The sequence below is a fragment of the Anoplopoma fimbria genome, chromosome 11 (genome assembly GCF_027596085.1).
Source record: "Anoplopoma fimbria isolate UVic2021 breed Golden Eagle Sablefish chromosome 11, Afim_UVic_2022, whole genome shotgun sequence".
In the NCBI taxonomy this organism is placed as follows: Eukaryota; Metazoa; Chordata; class Actinopteri; order Perciformes; family Anoplopomatidae; genus Anoplopoma; species Anoplopoma fimbria.
In genome coordinates, this window is record NC_072459.1 from 22595 (window position 1) to 43397 (window position 20803).

Here is a 20803-nt window from a genome sequence, read left to right on the forward strand (position 1 = left end):
TAGAACCTGAAATATATTTAGATGGCTTTTCTCCCATCGACCTTCAACAATTGACTTTAACTATTTCTAAGTCTAAACCTTCCACCTGTCTCTTAGACCCGATCCTGGCTAGGCTGCTTAAGGAAGTTTTACCTTTAATTAGCAATTCTTTATTAGAAATGATCAATCTGTCTTTACTGACGGGCCATGTAGCACAGGCCTTCAAACTAGCTGTAATTAAACCTCTTCTTAAGAAACCTACTCTAGATCCAGAGGTGTTGGCTAACTATAGACTCTAACTATAGACCTATATCTAACTATAGACTATATCTAACTATAGACTATATCTAACTATAGACTATATCTAACTATAGACTATATCTAACTATAGACTATATCTAACTATAGACTATATCTAACTATAGACTATATCTAACTATAGACTATATCTAACCTTAGACCTATGGATGTTCTTTCCACTTCCGGATTATGGCCCCTAACAGTGCTCACTGAACATTCAGAAGTTTAGAAATCCTTCTGGAACCAATGCCATCAGTATGTTCTGCAACAATAAGGTTGTGAAGGTCTTGAGAGAGCTCTTTGCTTTTACCCATCATGAGATGTTTCTTGTGTGACACCTTGGTAATGAGACACCTTTTTATAGGCCATCAGTTGGGACTGAACCAGCTGATATTCATTTGCACTGACAAGGGGCAGGATTGCTTTCTAATTACTGATAGATTTCAGCTGGTGTCTTGGCTTTCCATGCCTTTTTGCACCTCCCTTTCTTCATGCGTTCAATACTTTTTCCCTGTCTCATTCCATTCCATTTTATTACACAACTTCATTTCTGAACTTATTTGTTTGGTTTTCTTTGTATGTATGGATTACTTGGGTTGTTACCGACATCTGGTGAAACTTTCATGTCAATAGAACCTTTAGAAATATATTTACTGAGAAGAATGGTGACGTGTTCAATACTTATTTTACCCGCTGTATGTATGACCAATAAAGCTGATATTCATATTCAGGAGGCTGAGGTCCATCAGGACCAAGACCTCACGCCATAGAAACAGCTTCTTCAGCACACTTGGGTTGATCAATAAAGTCCGGGACCCCCACTGACCCAGAAAATGACATCCCCCGCACAATCTCTTACAGTTTACCCTGCTGCACGTCCTGACACTTTAATAATATAATAAACCTGTTTTAACATTCTCTTATGTGTTTATTTGTTTACATAATTCTATTGTAAATTTTCATGTTTCTATTTTTAAATGATGTCTTTAGTATTGCACTGTTTATTTACTGTACGCACCAATTAATCACCAATGTGTAACGTACTTGTTAATAAACAGCGTCTTATTCTGATTCTGATATGTCGAAAAAAGTGATAAAAAAGTGATAGTATATGTCGTGAAAATAATAACACATCCCTCGTTTCGGTCTGATTGGGCGACAGCTTTCGTAAAAACAAGCCAATCTTCTTGTTGAAGTCTCTTTTGCTGATGAAGGTCTGTTTCATAACGAGTTAAAGGCTTCTTGTGGTTTCTGTAACTGGACATTAGAGACGGTGACAGAATGCAGTAACACAACAGAAAAAACAAACTGACTCTGAACATGTCACAGTCCAGTAAACTATCCCAAAATACTTTAATATCATCACCACAAAGGGAACAGCGACACAGTTCAGCACCACAAAGACGGAAGACTTTACAAACAAAAGAGACGCTGCTTTCAAGTGCTGTCAGAAATATCACAATCATATAAAAAGGCAGTGAAAGGACACAGAAAACAGCTCTGGAGAAAACCGACTGGTTTGTGAGGAAACTACAACAAACAGTTACAGGATCCTTCAGCACCTGAAAGCAACACAAGCACAACGAGGAGGCCTTGAAGGCAACACTACATCATCAGAACATTTAGGCACATTTAACTCATCTACACGACATTTGCTGCCATATTTGGTTTTTAAAGGAGCTTTCCACTACTTTCATGAATTAGCCCGTTAAATATTAATGCTGTTCACTTACTTTTGATCAATTTAGCAATTAATTAATCAGTCTGTAGATCTAAGTGGCCGTTTGGTTTCCAAATTTAACATTAAATCTGTTGATCCCAAATATTTTAACATAAACACTTCACTGACTCCAGAGCCCTGATTCAGGAGGCAGGTTCAACAAACTCTGACTTGACTGACTGAGTTAAACACTGTCACGGAAATAAAACATGTTTAGACTGGTTCAGAATAAACTCAGCCTATTTAATAAACTAATTTTCTGCAGCTGCACCACAATCCTGTTCAGTGAGAAATATCAACATATAATGTACAATATTAAAGGAATAATGTTCCATCATTGACATCAACTGTGTTCAGAGTGTTATGGCCACTGCTACCATGGTAACTGACTTTAATGGAGCCAGAGTTAAAGTCAGCTCTCTTTGTGTCAAATCAAAACCAGAGTTATCTCAGGTTTAACTAACTCAGAGTTTCACTAAACCTACTTTCTGAAACGTGGCTCTGGTGAAACTGGGCCTGACCAGACAACATGGTTATCATAGAAATAACAAAAGTATTCATTTCACTATCTCTGATCTTTCTCAGACACCCAAGGATGCTGGGAAATGTAGTTCACACACAGCAAATCCTACAAATGTTTAGATAGAAAAACATAAAAACACAATATTCCAAATGCTGATAAATAATAAACGAAATATTCTATAAAAACATGAAAAACTTTTGTTGTGAGAGGAATATATAAATTAGAACTAACTGTCAGCTGGAAACTTGTATCTCCGCCTCAATGCAGAACTAACTTCAACAGTCCAGCAGGTATTAAATGGCAGTGTTGGTCTAGTTTGGTCCAGTTCAGGGTCTGAGGGATCAGTTTGGTCATGTTCAGGGTCTGAGGGATCAGTTTGGTCATGTTCAGGGTCTGAGGGATCAGTTTGGTCCGGTTCAGGATGTGTCTCCATTGATACTGTTGGTCTCTCAGTGCGTCTCAGTCCAGGAGGTCACCCAGTGTTTGGGTGACTTCCTGTTCCTGGATGAGGAGACGTGGTCTTGGATCAGGAAATCGTCAGAGTCCCTAAGCTGCTGCTGCTCATCTTTACCCATAATCCTCCCCTGGTGGAGCACCGTGGCCCGCCATGCCCCCCGACGCACAAAGAAACCACACTGCAGACAAAACACAGAAAGTTTGTATGAAGTCTCTGAAGCAAAGGCCCATAAACCATCAAACTGGATCATTAAAGAGGCAGAGGAACAGATTCACAAAACTCAACGACGTAACGACAAGATGATCAGGTTCAGGAAGAGTCAGAGAGCCGGAAGGAAGAAAGAAGCTGAGGAGAAGAAAGTGGGTCAGCAGCTGGTCCTTACAGACGGACTCAGAGCTCCTGGTCCAGCCTCTCCCTCTCTGACGGCTGGCTCTTCATGTGGGCTCTCTGGGTCTTGGCCTCGTACGTCTCTCTGCTGCTGGCTCTCCTGAAGAAACCACACTGAACAGCAGGGGGCGACATAACGGCACTTTACCGACCAGGAGGTGATGATGACGTTAGGATTCAATCATTTTATATTGACGAGAAAGCAAAACATGAGAGTATTCAGCTCTGCAGACTTTGGTTACAGTAGATAATAATAAATAATGGACTGTACTTGTATAGCGCTTTTCTAGTCTTCCGACCACTTAAAGCGCTTTGACATTACTAATCAATCACCCATTCACACCCATTCATAGATTCATAGATGCTAAAACCAGGACCAGTGACCCACATCAGTTTACCTTCCAGAGCAGCAGGCAGATCACAGCCAGCAGCGAGAGTCCAGCCAGGACCGACACCACGATGATCCACATGGGGGCTCTGGAGCCCAGCTGCTGCCCCGGGTCTGGATAGATGTGGACTTCAATCTGTGGAGGAGGAATACTGATTCAGGAGGTAACTGGTGGAGGCGGAGCCCCGTCCATCCTGTGATGAAGATCCACAGATCTTCCTCTGATCTTCCTCATCATCGGGCCCACTGAGCATGCTCACTAGCGTCTCCTTTAGCCCCGCCTCCCAGCCTCGCTCTCACATGAACGGAGGAAGGAAGATAACTCTCTTCTGTCACCACTGCTAAGAAGTGAAGACCAGACGAGCTCTGGGTTCGTACCTCTGAGCTGCGAGGATCCATGTTGATGGTCGGTTTGTTCGTCTGCAGCTTCAGAGTCGCCCGGCCTCGAACCAACACCCTCCGTGCGTCGCTGTAGTCCTGAAACACACACAGGAAGATCTGATACAGAGCCAATCATTTCATTCTGTCCACTGGAAGGAAGAACAGATCACCATAAAGTCCTGACATCGGCGTTTAAGGTATTCGTGGTTAACATGTGACATCCAGCAGTAACGTCTTTGTGTTTGTGTCACCTGTATATAAATATATATAAATATATATATAATACAATAATTATACAATAATTATTCTGTCTGTATATCTAATATTTTTGTTATTGTGGATCTTTTACTTTTTTACTTATTGATAATACTTCTTTTGATCTTGTGTTTTTTACTATGTCTCTTGTTTCCTCTCTGCTGCTGTAATCCTGCAAACGTCCCCGCTGCAGGACTAATAAAGGATTATCTTATCTTATCTTATCTGAACAGAGGAACAGAGGACCTTGTAGTTCCGTTAAATGTGATGGATGAGTCGGTACCTCCGTCATGGTGGCCTTCCACAGTCGGGCTCTGACGGTCAGAGTCGCTGAGTTGTTCATATCGGTCAGCGGACAGACGAAGGTCACACAGTTCGCTCCGTGATCACAGTCCTTCACACACAAACACACACATCTGTACTTTAGACCTGAGGACCATCACTTACTAAATGTATTCTCCAGCCAATTAAATCAAGTCCTAACCCAAAAATGTCTAAATGTCCTCATTAAAGATCCCACTTCAAAAGAGACCCGGCAGAGATGAGAGTATTTGTACCAGAACGTAGGACGTCTTCTTCTGCTGGAGGACGGCTGAGGAGAAACTCTGCTCCTCCTTCTTCTCCTGCACTTTGTCCTCCACACTCCTCCTCTTTCTCTTCTCCTCCTTTGACAGCTGAGGAAACACAAAGTTTATTCAGGATCAAACTCTCTCACTCAAAGACATTAAAACGTTTCTCTGTCGGGACAAACTGCGACAGAAGTCTTTTTAAATCATCGTCCTTCTCATTTTGTAGCTTGTTAATCTGAACACGGTAAACACCAACTGATTAATAAGAATATATAATGTTTTATATAGTACAAATATAAATCATTTGAAACATGTGTGCTGGTAGCTCTGTCATTTATGAGGATCTGGATCTTATGCAGTCTCTCCTGTAGACCAGGATCCAGTGTCCGGCAGTTTACGGGAAGTTTATTCATTCTAGACGAGAACGGAGCCAATCTGAGGCTGATGTTGCCATAGTTACCAGTAGGCTGAGGGGGTTGATGATGTTGGTTACCAGATGATGTTGCCATAGTTACCAGTAGGCTAGTTACCAGTAGGCTGAGGGGTTGATGATGTTGCCATAGTTACCAGTAGGCTGAGGGGGTTGATGATGTTGCCATAGTTACCAGTAGGTTGAGGGGGTTGATGACGTTGCCATAGTTACCAGTAGGCTGAGGGGGTTGATGACGTTGCCATAGTTACCAGTAGGCTGAGGGGGTTGATGATGTTGCCATAGTTACCAGTAGGTTGAGGGGGTTGATGACGTTGCCATAGTTACCAGTAGGTTGAGGGGGTTGATGACGTTGCCATAGTTACCAGTAGGCTGAGGGGGTTGATGACGTTGCCATAGTTACCAGTAGGTTGAGGGGGTTGATGACGTTGCCATAGTTACCAGTAGGTTGAGGGGGTTGATGCGTTGCCATAGTTACCAGTAGGTTGAGGGGGTTGATGACGTTGCCATAGTTACCAGTAGGTTAGGGGGTTACCAGTTAGGTTGAGGGGGTTGATGACGTTGCCATAGTTACCAGTAGGTTGAGGGGGTTGATGATGTTGCCATAGTTACCAGTAGGTTGAGGGGGTTGATGACGTTGCTATAGTTACCAGTAGGTTGAGGGGGTTGATGACGTTGCTATAGTTACCAGTAGGTTGAGGGGGTTGATGATGTTGCTATAGTTACCAGTAGGTTGAGGGGGTTGATGATGTTGCTATAGTTACCAGTAGGTTGAGGGGGGTTGATGATGTTGCCATAGTTACCAGTAGGTTGAGGGGGTTGATGATGTTGCTATAGTTACCAGTAGGTTGAGGGGGTTGATGATGTTGCTATAGTTACCAGTAGGTTGAGGGGGTTGATGATGTTGCTATAGTTACCAGGGGGTTGATGATGTTGCTATAGTTACCAGTAGGCTGGGGGTTGATGACGTCGCCCGGCGGAGCACAGCGAGCCTCTGATGAGCCGTTCACTTGGATCTCTGTGAGGTACAGCAGCCACTTCCCGTTGGACACCTCTGTTGGCCAATCGAACTCCACCTGCAGGTTGCCTAGGCGACCCAGCGGCTTCCCGCTGATGTGCACCTATCAGAGGAGGTCGTGGGTTATCACCTGGCCTGTTTACTCTTTAGCAGATAGACTGGTTTTAGACGAACCTGGAAGGTGAAGAGCAGCAGACTGCCGACATCCTTTGTCTCCTTCATGGCCGACTCTCCGATCACAGGACCACTGAAGGAGACCGGACCCGGAGGAGTGACTCTGTCAGGACACAATCAACCAATAGGAGAGGTGAGGTCATCAGGTCAGAGGTCAACATTGATGTTTTATACTGTGTGGTACTTACAGAGTGAGAGATGTCTGCAGAGAATACTCCACCAACATGCAGACGAAGACAGGAGACAGATCCGACTGCTCACTGAATCTGAAGACGATCAGGAGACACGACTCATTACCTGTCCACGAAAACACCTTTAGACAGGTGTGTGTGTGTGTGTGTGTGTGTGTGTGTGTGTGTGTGTGTGTGTGTGTGTGTGTGTGTGTGTGTGTGTGTGTCCTACGTGGACAGCTGCAGCAGAGACTGGATCTCTCTGGTGTCTAAACTGATTTCAGACGGCTGAAATATTATCAACACCTGAACCTGAAATACACAGAGAGACGGAGAATCAGATCCGTAAGAGTCTCAGCCGGATCACTAAAGGCCAGACAACACTAGCAGGACTCTGATCCAGTAAAAGGCCAGCAATGACATTGTGTACCTTCCAGTTGCTTTTGAATGGGTTCCCCAGCTCACACAGAAGAACAGCGTCCTCAACAGAACACTCCATCACTGCATGGATGTCACCCTGAAACACAAACAAACAGGACTGTTTGAAGGAGCGACAATTCCCAGTCCTTCAGGGTCCATCAGGGACAATCAGTCCAGTCCTTCAGGGTCCATCAGGGACAATCAGTCCAGTCCTTCAGGGTCCATCAGGGACAATCAGTCCAGTCCTTCAGGGTCCATCAGGTCCCATCGAGGTCAATCAGTTAAATCCTTCAGGGTGAGTCTCAAATCCATGAGTCAAGTACTTAAGAGTCCATCAGGGTCCATCAGTCTTCTCCTTCAGGCTCCATCAGGGTCAATCAGTCCAGTCCTTCAGGGTCCATCGGGGTCAATCAGTAAAGTCCTTTGGGGTGAGTCTCAAACCCATCAGTCAAGTCTTTTAGGGTCCATCAGTCAAGTATTCAGAGTCTCAAGTCAGTCAAGTCCTTTAGGATAAAGTCCCTACCTTCGTTCTGACTCCGGAGTAAATGAGTGATGGTGGGATGCTAATGTTCAGGACGGCATTGTGAGCGTCCTCTGCTTGTCGGTCCAGAGACGGTGTGTTGCTGACATTAACCTCCAAAAACAGTCTGTTGATGCCGGCGTTGTAGTACAACACCTGGCCGCCCTTCTGCCTGGAAACACACACAAATACACAAATCACAACTTGAAAGCAGCTTTGTGAAGACGCTTTAATGGTCCAAACCTCCAGCCAAGAACTTCAGGAAGTCTCAAAGTCTCAAATCCAGAGTAACGTCTCGCCTCCTTTAGGGTGAGTCCAAGTCAAGCCCCAAGACAAGTCATAAGTCCTTTGGTCCATGTTAACTCCCAGGTCTTAAAAAGGGCAAATCTAGGTAAAGTCCTCTGAGGTAGGTCCAAGTCAAATCTCAAGTCAAGTTTCAAGTCCCTTAGGAGAAGATGCAAGTCAGGTAGTCATTAAGGGCAAGTTCATGTCTCGTCCAAAGTCATCTAGGAGAATATTCAAGTTGTTATAAGTCATAAATTATTCAGGGAATGTCTGAGTCAAGTCCCATGTCTTTTAGGACGAGTTATAAGTCAAGTTTCACATTGAGGCCCAAGTGTTTCACATCTATTCCACATGAAGTCTCAGTTAATGTTATACGACAGAATCGACAAGATTGATGCTGATGCTCACACTGTACTAATAGTTTATAATTATATGGTGTAGATACGACTAACAGTTAACCAATCAGCACCAGGGGCGGGACTAACATCCTAGTCGAGCCGTTCAACATAGCGTCTCTGTTTCACCTTTACGAGTGAACTAAACATTCACACAGAGTCTGTCACAGAGAAAGACCCCAACATCTCTGAATCTTCAACCGGTACACTTCCAATAACGTCAGAGTCAGACGGATCCTTTGAAAATTGAAGTCTCATGTATTTGGTATGATCAATTTAAACAATCAATTTACCTGAGCAGTTGTTCATCAAACCACAACACTGATGTGTTAAAGCACAAAGACAGGAAGCAGTGGGAACCCTAGATCTCATGTTTTATTTGAGGAGTTCACTCACATGGCGAAGGGGTTCTGGTTCTCATCTGTGAACCGAGCCGTCATCTGCAGATTACTATGGCAACGGTTATCAGAACCACAGGCCTTCTGGATGTGGATCTGATGATGAAGAAATAGACGGTCAGAGGTGCTGTAACTCACAGTTCTCTCGGGTTCTTTCCTGATGTGTTGACTTTTGATCTGGGTTCTTTGTTCACAACAGTAGGTTTTTTCTACCTTGACCTTTATTTGATTTGGTAATGACTTGGGTTTTCAATTCAATTCAGTTTATTTTGTATAGCCCAGAATCACAAATTACAAATTTGCTTTACAATCAGAGACATCCTCTGTCCTTTACAATCTGTGCACATGCAACATCCTCTGTCCTTAGACCCTCACATCCTCTGTCCTTACACCCTCACATCCTCTGTCCTTACACCCTCACATCCTCTGTCCTTACACCCTCACATCCTCTGTCCTTAGACCTCACATCCTCTGTCCTTCCCTCACATCCTCTGTCCTTAGACCCTCACATCCTCTGTCCTTCCCTCACATCCTCTGTCCTTAGACCCTCACATCCTCTGTCCTTCCCTCACATCGGCACAGGAAAAACTCCCCTAAAAACCCCTTTAACAGGGAGAAAAAAGGAAGAAACCTGTGGGAGAACGACAGAGGAGGGATCCTTCTCCAGGATGGACAGAATGCAATAGATGTCATGTGTACAGAATGAACAGCATAACAGAGATACAACACATTCAATGTATATGACATAAATGATTCATATAATAAGAGTACTTATAATAACAGCAGCAATTATTACAGTAGAATTATAGCTATGAAAATAGGGATAGTAATGTATGTAACAATGAAAGTGTTTTCTGATAATATTCCCTAAAGGAAGCATATAAAAGGTGAATAAAACTGGTCCAAGAACAGACCCCTGTGGAACTCCGTGACTGACCTTGGTTTTCATCGAGGTTTCATTGTTTACATATACAAACTGAGATCGGTCTGATAAATACGACTTAAACCAGCTGAGTGCGGTTCCTTTAATGCCTATAAGATGCTCCAATCTCTGTAATAAGATTTGATGGTCACTGGTATCGAATGCAGCACTAAGGTCTAACAATACAAGTACAGAGACAAGTCCTTTGTCTGAAGCTATTAGAAGGTCATTGGTAGTTTTCACAGCGTTTTCACCTAGGTTTTCATCGGTTCTCCGGTGGGTTTTAATGTAGGTTCAGATGAGTTCTGCTGGGTTCTATTTACTTCTGACCTTTGATTTGAGTTTGATCTGGTTTTGCTTAACAACTTTTTTTGATGGGTTCTGACCTAGGCTACAAAGGGTTCTTTGGGTTCTGACCTGGGTTCTGATGGGTCGGGGTGTGCGGCTCAGTACAGGGAGGCGCTTCAGGTTCTGCAGCGGGGCTTTTTTCTTGGGAAGCTTCTCGTACAGAGAGACGTTCAGAGAGAACACCAGAGGTTCCACTTTGTCTCGGATCGGACTCTACAGAACACAATCACACAGAACAGAACCTCAAAAACACTTTTCATACAGTAGCTTTCTTTTCATCTGCTGACGACAGCTCCACAGCGCATCTGAGGATTCCAGAGTGTCCCTGAACGCACCCACAGGAATAAACAGCTTCAGGACACTCGATGAGACCTTCTAACAGTGTCAACAGCGCTAACAGTGCTAACAGTGTTAACAGTGCTAACAGTGCTAACAACGCTTACAGCGCTAAGAGTCCCAACAGTGTTAACAGCGCTAACAGTGTTAGCCTGAGGGGGACCAGGAGACAATGAGCTAACGAGTGGGGCACGCTCACGTGCACTTACATCAACTCACATGCACTCAGATGAACTAAATGGCACGCAGCCTGTCGGCTTTGTAAAGAAAGAGGAGAAGCTCTGATAAAAACACAGACACTTTATTCTGTGATCAGATAGACATTATTGATCTATAACTGTATGAACATGATACTTATTGATCAGATATTAGTGATCAGAATGTTTATTACTCCTCTATATCTTTATTAGGTGATAGTTATTGATGAGGTTTAGTGATCTGAATGTAGAACAGAGAACCTTTAACAGAATGTAAACTTGACTAAACACTGATGGTGAAGTCTCTGCCTCTTTCAAGTCTCTGCCTGTTGGTTAAATTAAGTGAAACCAGCAGCTGGAAATAAGTCAGGCGAGAAGAAGAGTGATGGTTTGGAAGATGAGCAGCAGGAATGCGGCATAAACAGGATTCATAGTTATGGAACCAAACTGAGGGTCTCGGGTTTGAAATGTGTGATCCTGTACTGAATGTGAACATAAGAATGAAGAGGTGACAGGACGAGTCCAACACGATAAACTTTACCTCAACCTGCTGTAGACTAACTGAAAACTCAACATGAACCACGGCTCCTGAAGGAACCGTCTGAGGAACCCTCTGAACTTCCCTTCAGTTGATGCAGCCTCTCAAACAGAAAGTTGTTTTTTCCTCTGAACTCTGAAGCAGGATGAGAACTCTATCAGCAGCCGACTGATTAAAGCTCAGACGATCCGTCGCTCTTATCAAACAGCAGAACTTCCTTTTACTACACAGAAACACAAACATGTGGATGTTTTTCTTCTCATTATTGGTAGAAACAGCTGAGACGCTATCAGCAGTTATCTTTAGTTGTTCAAAAGGTTTTTGTTGGAGAACGAAGGATCTTAGACCAGCCTTCAGATAAAATGGTTAAATGAATAGTTTGGATCAAAGATTGTCCTCCTGATCCACTGTTATTAAAGAGATGTCTCACTCCTGCTCTCCAGAGGATGATCCCATTAGACTTTAATGCTTCCATCATCTTTCTTCTAGCACCACCTTCAGGACAAATGTGTCAGTACTGAACCCTGGAGCCTCTAGGGGGCACTAACAGGCTGTCTTCTGTTGTTCATGTTTCTCACCAGCAGTTGGACTCTCAGAGTTTCACATCGTTTATCCGCCATCGACAGGAAACCAGAGTACACGCTCTGCCCGTTGTCACGGAAACGGAGGCGGGACTTGATGCTGCTTAAGTCAGCAGTGACAGCGAAGTGGACGGCTGAGAGACAAAGAGACAGTTAGAGAAGGACAGAAAGACAAACACCAAACAGCCCTTCTGAATGTATATTTGTTATGCTTTATAATGTCAACATCAGGTTCATGTTGGAATGAATAGTTCTTGTATAAAAAGCATAAAGTCAAGTCAAAGAGGTTCATCAGAAAAAAACAGCATGAAGTTCACAAAATAACAGAAAGACAACAGACAAAGAAATATCATTTATATATTTTCATCATTCTTTTTGAGCAAATTTCCCCGCTGCGGGACTAATAAAGGATTATCTTATCTTATCTTATAGAATTATAGAACCTTTAATTTCATGAATCATTGATTTGTTCAGTTGACTTCAGTGGAAACATGAAGATTCAACTATTTCATATCATAAAGGTGAAAACATTTATCGTTCTTGTTGTTCTGCATCAGTTTGTGGGTTAAACAGGAGAGGACCGAGGATGGAGCCTTGAGGAACTCCTCACTGTTCCTGATCTCCAACAACAAACAGGAAGTTTTCTGTCCGGTTTTCAGTCTACAGTCTGATCCAACAAGAAGTCATCCAGAGTACGAGACCCCGTGAGTTCATCTAAGACCACAGGACATGATAAAGTACTAATACGAGGGAGAAACGCAGTAGTTATGTACCCAATGAATACTATAGAAAAGCAGAACACCCCGACCCTTCTCCATGCCATGATGGACATTCTACATTTATCTAATAACTTTGAAATTTAACGATTATCAATAGAATATTATTAGATAGATTATATTAATATTAATTATGATGTATTAGATTACTGCAAATTTCCCGGGACTAATAAAGGATTATTTTATCTTATTGAATGAACAAAGTAGCCAGCGGTTTTCAGAGACATTAAATGAGCTCCACCTTCATCAGCAGTGATGAACACATTAATGCATCAATGATAATATAAAATACTTTAATGTAAATATATTACTGCATAAGAGTAATTGTACTTTGATACTTTGCTGCTGATCCCCTTTGTACTTTTACTCAAGTCAAATGTTGAAGGCAGTACTTCTACTTGTAGCTGAGTATTTGTGGTAATTCCTCCTTTACTGCAGTAATCTGAGTACTTAACCTCTAGTTTAGGACTTCATCATCGTCGTCATCATCATCATCATCATCATATTTACATGATGGTGTTTGTTGGAGTTTATAAACACAGAAACTACTTCATTCAAAGCAACAGTAAACATGAAGAATAATACTTTATCATCTATTATTAACCATAATTGTGTATTTGTTATTCAAGTTTTATTTTGTAGGAGACAGGAAGCACAACGAGTCCCTTCTCACAAAGGTTGAGGTTGTTTATTAATTTATCTATATTTCAGAAACTCACTGATGATTTGTGTGTGTGTGTGTGTGTGTGTGTGTGTGTGTGTGTGTGTGTGTGTGTGTGTGTGTGTGTGTGTGGATGTTTGGTGTCGTAGCAACAGTGTGACCTCATCTCTGATTGGGACAAACAAATGAGACAGAAGCAGGACACACAGAGCTCCCCGAGGAATACTGAGTGTGTGTGTGTGTGTGTGTGTGTGTGTGTGTGTGTGTGTGTGTGTGTGTGTGTGTGTGTGTGTGTGTGTGTGTGTGAGAGAGAGAGAGACTCAGATGTAATACTATCAGTGTCTGTAATGTGATTTATCATTCACAGAAACACAGAGAAGACGAGGACACACAAAGACCCAGCATGATGTCATCTGTTTGTGTGTGTGTGTGTGTGTGTGTTTGTGTGTGTGTGTGTGTGTGTGTGTGTGTGTGTGTGTGTGTGTGTGTGTGTGTGTGTCTATGTGTGTGTGTCTTGATTAACACCAGGCGTTAATTGACAGCTTTGTCCTGTCAATCAATCAGGTCAACCAATTAGCTAAGCGCACACTTTTTATTTTTATGTCTGCCTTGTAAAGCACCTAGTAACTGCTGCTGTTTTGATGAGTGTTATATAAAGAACTTATCATTATTATTATTATCATAATTATTATTATTATTATTATTATTATAAACCACACAATGTGTATTTGTTGGTACAGTATGTAACAGACTAAACCTTCATTGCATTAATAACACTAACACATTCTTTAAACTAACATTGAATCAAACAAAGAAATAGAAGAAAGAGCCAATCAGCTCTTTGATCAGCAGCCGTTTCCCATCATGCTCCTGGTTCTTCGGTCATTGAACATAAATGGCATTAAGATTATCGATGGGGTCAGCTTTCAATGTGCTCCTCTTGTTATTTTATAAATGATTATCATAATAAATATATAAACATTATTATATACGTCACTATAGTGAACATTAGTAGATGAATGCTCACTGATGTTGCCTCTGTCGCTCTTCTCTCCGGTGCTGAACATGAAGGAGAAACACACCTCCACCTGAATACTGACACACACACACACACATAGGAAGTCTGCTGTTAGCCTGGCAGATGGTTAGCATGTTAGCATGTTAGCCTGTTAGCCTGTCAGCCTGTTAGCATGTTAGCATGTTGGACGGTTTGTATCTCACCAGAAGTCACAATTGTTCGGGTTGACGACGTCCGGAGAAACTCTGATGGTTTTATAGAGGTGAACGACTGGACGAGTTCTGAGGAGAGGACGTCAATCAATCAACTATAGTTATATAAATATAAATATAAATATAAATATAACTATAAATATAAATATAAATATGACTATAACTATAACTATGACTATAACTATGACTATAACTATAACTATGACTATAATTATAACCCTAACTATGACTATAACTATAACCCTAACTATAACCCTAACTATAACTATAACCCTAACTATAACTTATAGTTATATCTATAGTTATAATTATAACTATTTATTATAATTTATAATTATAGTTATAGTTAGGGTTATAACTATAGTCTATAATTATAACTATAACTATGACTATTATGACTATAACTATAACTATGACTATAATTATTATAGACTATATAGTTATAGTTAGGGTTATAACTATAGTCATAGTTATAGTTAGGGTTATAATTATAGTTAGGGTTATAATTATAGTTATAGTTAGGGTTATAGCTATAGTCATAGTTATAGTCATAGTTATAGTTAGGGTTATAATTATAGTTATAGTTATAGTTAGGGTTATAGCTATAGTCATAGTTATAGTCATAGTTATAGTTAGGGTTATAATTATAGTTAGGGTTATAATTATAGTTATAGTTAGGGTTAGGGTTATAGTTATAGTTATAGGGTTATAGTTATAGTTAGGGTTATAATTATAGTTATAGTTAGGGTTATAGTTATAGTTAGGATTATAGTTATAGTCATAGTTATAGTTAGTTATAGTTATAGTTAGGGTTATAGTTATAGTTATAGTTAGGGTTATAGTTAGGGTTATAGTTATAGTCATAGTTATAGTCATAGTTATAATTATAGTTAGGGTTAACCCTAACTATAACTATAGGAAGTCATAGTTATAGTTATAGTCATAGTTATAGTTATTCATAGTTATAGTTATAGTCATAGTTATAGTTATAGTCATAGTTATAGTCGTCATAGTTATAGTTATAGTCATAGTTATAGTTATAGTCATAGTTATAGTTATAGTTATAATCATAGTTATAGTTATAGTCATAGTCATAGTTATAGTCATAGTTATAGTTATAGTCATAGTTATAGTTATAGTTATAATCATAGTCATAGTCATAGTCATAATCATAGTCATAGTCATAGTCATAGTCATAGTCATAGTTATAGTTATAGTCATAGTTATAGTTATATACTAACTATGACTATAGGAGGTCATAGGTATAGTTATAGCCACAACCGAATCTCGGTTAAATAAATCAAAACGTAAAATAATAATTTGATTGACAGTAACCGACGGCGTCTGGTGGTGTGATTGGAGGGTTTCAGGTACCTGAGCAGAGCGACGGCGTCGTCCAGAGAGCCGACCAGCAGGTCTGGATATTTGTTCCCATCAACATCCAGACCTCCAGACAGAGAGTAACCAAAAGTCTTGAACACAGGAGAGACCCTGCTGCCACGGATCACCTGCAGAGGGAGAGGGAGGGGCTTACAGGTGTGAACACACCTCCACTGCTATCATACAGAGGTGTGTTCACTGTGAGACCTGGCTCGGCTCTGCAGAGACCCCATCGCTGCTACCGGTCCAGATCATCACACTTCCTGTTTCATGGAAAGGAGCTCCGACTGCAAAGTCTGCAACACCAAGAACACGTGAGCTTCTTCAGCACCGTCTCTCCAGACATTCACATCGGTTCATTATGATCAGTTTATTGTCACACCCTGGAAGCCATCCTGGTTCAGGTCTCCAGCAGCAGCCACAGCCATACCGAACGCCGACCCGGTCGGTCCTCTCAGCACCGCGCTGGCCGTAGAATCAAACGAACCCCTGCGTTCATGTAAACATAAACTGCCCCGCCCGCCTCCTGCTGACGATGGAAGTAAAAAGGAGCGCCTACCAGCAGATCGTTCCACCTACGGGAGGAAAGAAAAGCAGACAGGTCGAATATCTGGATGGTCGTCTGCTGCTGGTTCCATTTCAGTAAATATTACATGTTTATTATATTATTTATTTATATTTTTCTCTTCAACTCGTCACATTCATTAACAACAGATTCACACCTCATTAAGTTAGAGTACTTCATTGGTTTATAATAGAACTAATTATTGTGTGAAAAATATTATTTTTTCTTTATTAAAGGAAGTAAAGTCAATGCAAGCCAAACTAAAATGATTTCTGCAGTTTAGACCTTTTTGAATTGTTCGATATGAAACGTTACACAGAGAGAGGACGACCAACAGGAAGTGACCTCGTGTGAATCCTCCATTACCCGTCGTTGTTGAGGTCGCTGGTTGCCACGGCGTTACCGAAGTACGAGCCCACCTGTTCACCGCGTAGAGTCCACTGAGTCATCAGGGTGTGAGACCGTTTCACCGCCAGCAGCACGGAGCCACGGGCGTCATGTTTAGTGTCCCGAGGAGCTCCTGCTCATCAATACAGAAAGCAATGAGCCAGTCAGTCCATCAATCAGTCCATCAATCAATCAATCAATCAATCAATCAATCAATCAATCAATCAATCAATCAATCAATCAATCAATCAATCAATCAATCAATCAAAATCAATCAATCAACATCAGTAGTACTCACCTGTTACTATGGTTTCATCATCCTGAGAGAGAAGACGACGAGCCTGAATCACTGAATATCCACACACACACACACACACACACACACACACACACACACACACACACACACACACACACACACACACACACACACACACACACACACACACACATTGTGTGTCCTTCATGGACGTCTACTCTGGTCAAATCAATAATATTGATACGTATCAATAATAATGAACATAAACACATGTAATGCTGAGTGATGAAGACGAGGAGGGATTTAAAGGGACAGTCACCGATATAAATGTGTCTGTGCTGCGTGTTGGAGAAGGAGCTGGTCTGGGTGTCAAAGACCAGGTCTGGGTTCATCCAGGACACATGGACGTTACCTACACACACACACACACACACGCACACACACACACACACACACACACACACACACACACACACACACACACACACACACACACACACACACACACACACACACACACACACACACACACACCACAGACACACAGTCAGGTGAACAGAGCCACAGACTTGGTGCTAAGCTAACAGGACCAAACAGGAAGTCACCTTGCCATTCGTGGCTTCCAGGCGAGCCGACGATGACCTCGTTCTGCGTGATGAAGGCCGAGATCCCCGCGTTACACATGACCTCACCGCTGACATCACCCTGGTGACTGGACACACACAGGTTCACTGACAGGAAACCACTGGTCATGTGACCTGCGGGCCATGTGACCTACCTGCAGGTCTGGTCGGGGTTCTGCCAGTGCATGTCCGTGTCGTCGTACTGAAGGTCGTTTCCACGGAGATAACAGCGGCCAATCATGTGTCTGATCTTGGACACTCCGTAGAGTTTAATGAAGCGATGGCCGCACGCCTGGAGAGAGTGAGGAGGCGGGTTAGTTAGTTAACCGAGTAGTTAATAAAGAAGACAGATCAGATGGGAAGACAGACAGGAACTAGTTAATGAGTCAACCAGTTGGTAAGTTTAGTTTATTAGCTAGTTAGTCACTCAATTAGTCAGCTAGTTATGCTCATTTAATTAGATTAGTAAGTCTTACAGTATTTAGTTACAATCAGTTGACTAGTAAGTTAAGTAGTCCGTTAGTTAATCAACTATGTTTAGTTAGTTACCAAATGAGTTGGCTTGGTTAGCATTTAGTTACATAGAGGTGAATGAAGGCTTCATTAAGGTTTCAATTAGTTTAGAAACAGTGACACCTTGATCAGCCAATAGGAACAGAGACTCACCAGGACCCTCCCCCCTGGTCTGCCCTGACTGGCTACTGAGACGCCCAACCACATGTCCTCCATCAGGTTTTCAGACGGGTTCAGGTCTGAAAAAACAGCACATTGTGAAAGTAATTTATCAGTTTATGATGTTTGTTTGTGACATCACAGGATCAACTTCTCTGATTGGCTGTTGCCATGGTTACCACAGATGGCAGATAACAGAAACAGACAGCAGCTGTCACTTCTCATGAGGGATAAAGTACCCATAATGCACCAGGAGAGAGATAACATCTCAGGGCTGAAAACAGATAATGACATTATTCATCTAAATGCTCTGATTAGAGAGTTCATTCTGTAAACGTAAACTAAAGACGCCACCGACACCATAAAACACCAACGAAACACCACCGACGCCATTAAACACCAACGAGACGCCAACGACGCCATTAAACACCAACGAGATGCCAACGACGCCATAAAACACCAATGAGATGCCAACGACGCCATAAAACACCAATGAGACGCCACCGACGCCATAAAACACCAACGAGACGCCATAAAACAACAACGAGATGCCACCGACGCCATTAAACACCAACGAGACGCCAACGACGCCATTAAACACCAACGAGACACCATAAAACACCAACGAGACGCCATAAAACACCAACGAGATGCCACCGACGCCATAAAACACCAACGAAACACCACAGACGCCATAAAACACCAACAAAACGCCACCAACGCCATAAAACACCAACGAGACGCCACCGACGCCATAAATCACCAACGAGATGCCAACGACACCATAAAACACCAACGAGACGCCACCAACGCCATTAAAAAACAACAACGAGATGCCACCGACGCCATTAAACACCAACGAGACGCCACCGACGCCATAAATCACCAACGAGACGCCAACGACACCATAAAACACCAATGAAACGCTACCGACGCCATTAAACACCAACGAGATGCCACCGACGCCATAAAACACCAACGAAACACCACCGACGCCATAAAACACCAACAAAACGCCATCGACGCCATAAAAACACCAACGAGACGCCACCGATGCCACAAATCACCAACAAGATGCCACCGACGCCATAAAACACCAACGAAACACCACAGACGCCATAAAACACCAACAAAACGCCACCAACGCCATAAAACACCAACGAGACGCCATAAATCACCAACGAGATGCCAACGACACCATAAAACACCAACGAAACGCAACCGACGCCATTAAACACCAACGAGACGCCAACGACGGCATAAAACACAACAACGACGGCATAAAACACCAACGAGACGCCACCGACGCCATAAAACACCAACGAGACGCCACCGACGCCATAAATCACCAACGAGACGCCAACGACACCATAAAACACCAATGAAACGCTACCGACGACATTAAACACCAACGAGATGCCACCGACGCCATAAAACACCAACGAAACACCACAGACGCCATAAAACACCAACAAAACGCCAAAACGCCACCAACGCCATAAAACACCAACGAGACGCCACCGACGCCATAAATCACCAACGAGATGCCAACGACACCATAAAACACCAACGAGACGCCATAAAACAACAACGAGATGCCACCGACGCCATTAAACACCAACGAGACGCCAACGACGCCATTAAACACCAACGAGATGCCATAAAACACCAACGAGACGCCACCGACGCCATAAATCACCAACGAGATGCCAACGACACCATAAAACACCAACGAAACGCAACCGACGCCATTAAACACCAACGAGACGCCAACGACGGCATAAAACACCAACGAGACGCCACCGACGCCATAAAACACCAACAAGACGCCACCGACACCATAAAACACCAATGAAACGCTACCGACGACATTAAACACCAACGAGATGCCACCGACGCCATAAAACACCAACGAAACACCACCAACGCCATAAAACACCAACGAGACGCCACCGACGCCATAAATCACCAACGAGATGCCAACGACACCATAAAACACCAACGAAACGCAACCGACGCCATTAAACACCAACGAGACGCCAACGACGGCATAAAACACCAACGAGACGCCACCGACGCCATAAATCACCAACGAGACGCCAACGACACCATAAAACACCAATGAAACGCTACCGACGACATTAAACACCAACGAGATGCCACCGACGCCATAAAACACCAACGAAACACCACCGACGCCATAAAACACCAACGAAACGCCACCGACGCCATAAAACACCAACGAGACGCCACCGACGCCACAAATCACCAACGAGACGCCAACGACACCATAAAACACCAATGAAACACTACCGACACCAATGAAACGCTACCGACGCCTTCCTGGTTGAATACAGGTGAGTCTCACCTGGGTCTATGAGCTTCATCCTGCTGCACTCTGATTGGCCGGCAGTGATCGGGCAGCTGTACACTCCTCCTGTTCGATTGGCTGGAACATTAGTCTCCGCCTTCTCCCTGGGGGCTCCGACCAATAGCCTTAAAGGACGGGACAGGTAAGACAGGTGAGATGGATGAGACAGAACCAGACAGCTATGACAG

General features: G+C 42.8%; 1 protein-coding gene across 1 annotated transcript in view; it reads right to left on the reverse strand.

Annotated features, from left to right (window-relative positions):
* Nucleotides 1–1627: 1627 nt before the first annotated feature.
* LOC129098512 (integrin alpha-3-like) overlaps nucleotides 1628–20803 on the reverse strand; it is a 21106-nt gene continuing 1930 nt past the window's right edge. Inside the window, 28 exon segments of the mRNA XM_054607517.1 lie at nucleotides 1628–3157; nucleotides 3765–3890; nucleotides 4133–4231; nucleotides 4674–4784; nucleotides 4948–5064; nucleotides 5717–5761; nucleotides 6358–6510; nucleotides 6582–6684; nucleotides 6770–6847; nucleotides 6984–7063; nucleotides 7182–7268; nucleotides 7695–7863; nucleotides 8768–8865; nucleotides 10109–10252; nucleotides 11689–11825; nucleotides 14156–14223; nucleotides 14350–14427; nucleotides 15733–15866; nucleotides 15946–16034; nucleotides 16121–16228; nucleotides 16231–16313; nucleotides 16670–16823; nucleotides 16989–17051; nucleotides 17272–17361; nucleotides 17555–17661; nucleotides 17728–17864; nucleotides 18239–18324; nucleotides 20613–20740. Coding sequence (XP_054463492.1) covers nucleotides 2972–3157; nucleotides 3765–3890; nucleotides 4133–4231; nucleotides 4674–4784; nucleotides 4948–5064; nucleotides 5717–5761; nucleotides 6358–6510; nucleotides 6582–6684; nucleotides 6770–6847; nucleotides 6984–7063; nucleotides 7182–7268; nucleotides 7695–7863; nucleotides 8768–8865; nucleotides 10109–10252; nucleotides 11689–11825; nucleotides 14156–14223; nucleotides 14350–14427; nucleotides 15733–15866; nucleotides 15946–16034; nucleotides 16121–16228; nucleotides 16231–16313; nucleotides 16670–16823; nucleotides 16989–17051; nucleotides 17272–17361; nucleotides 17555–17661; nucleotides 17728–17864; nucleotides 18239–18324; nucleotides 20613–20740 — 3058 coding nt within the window. The 3' untranslated portion in view covers nucleotides 1628–2971.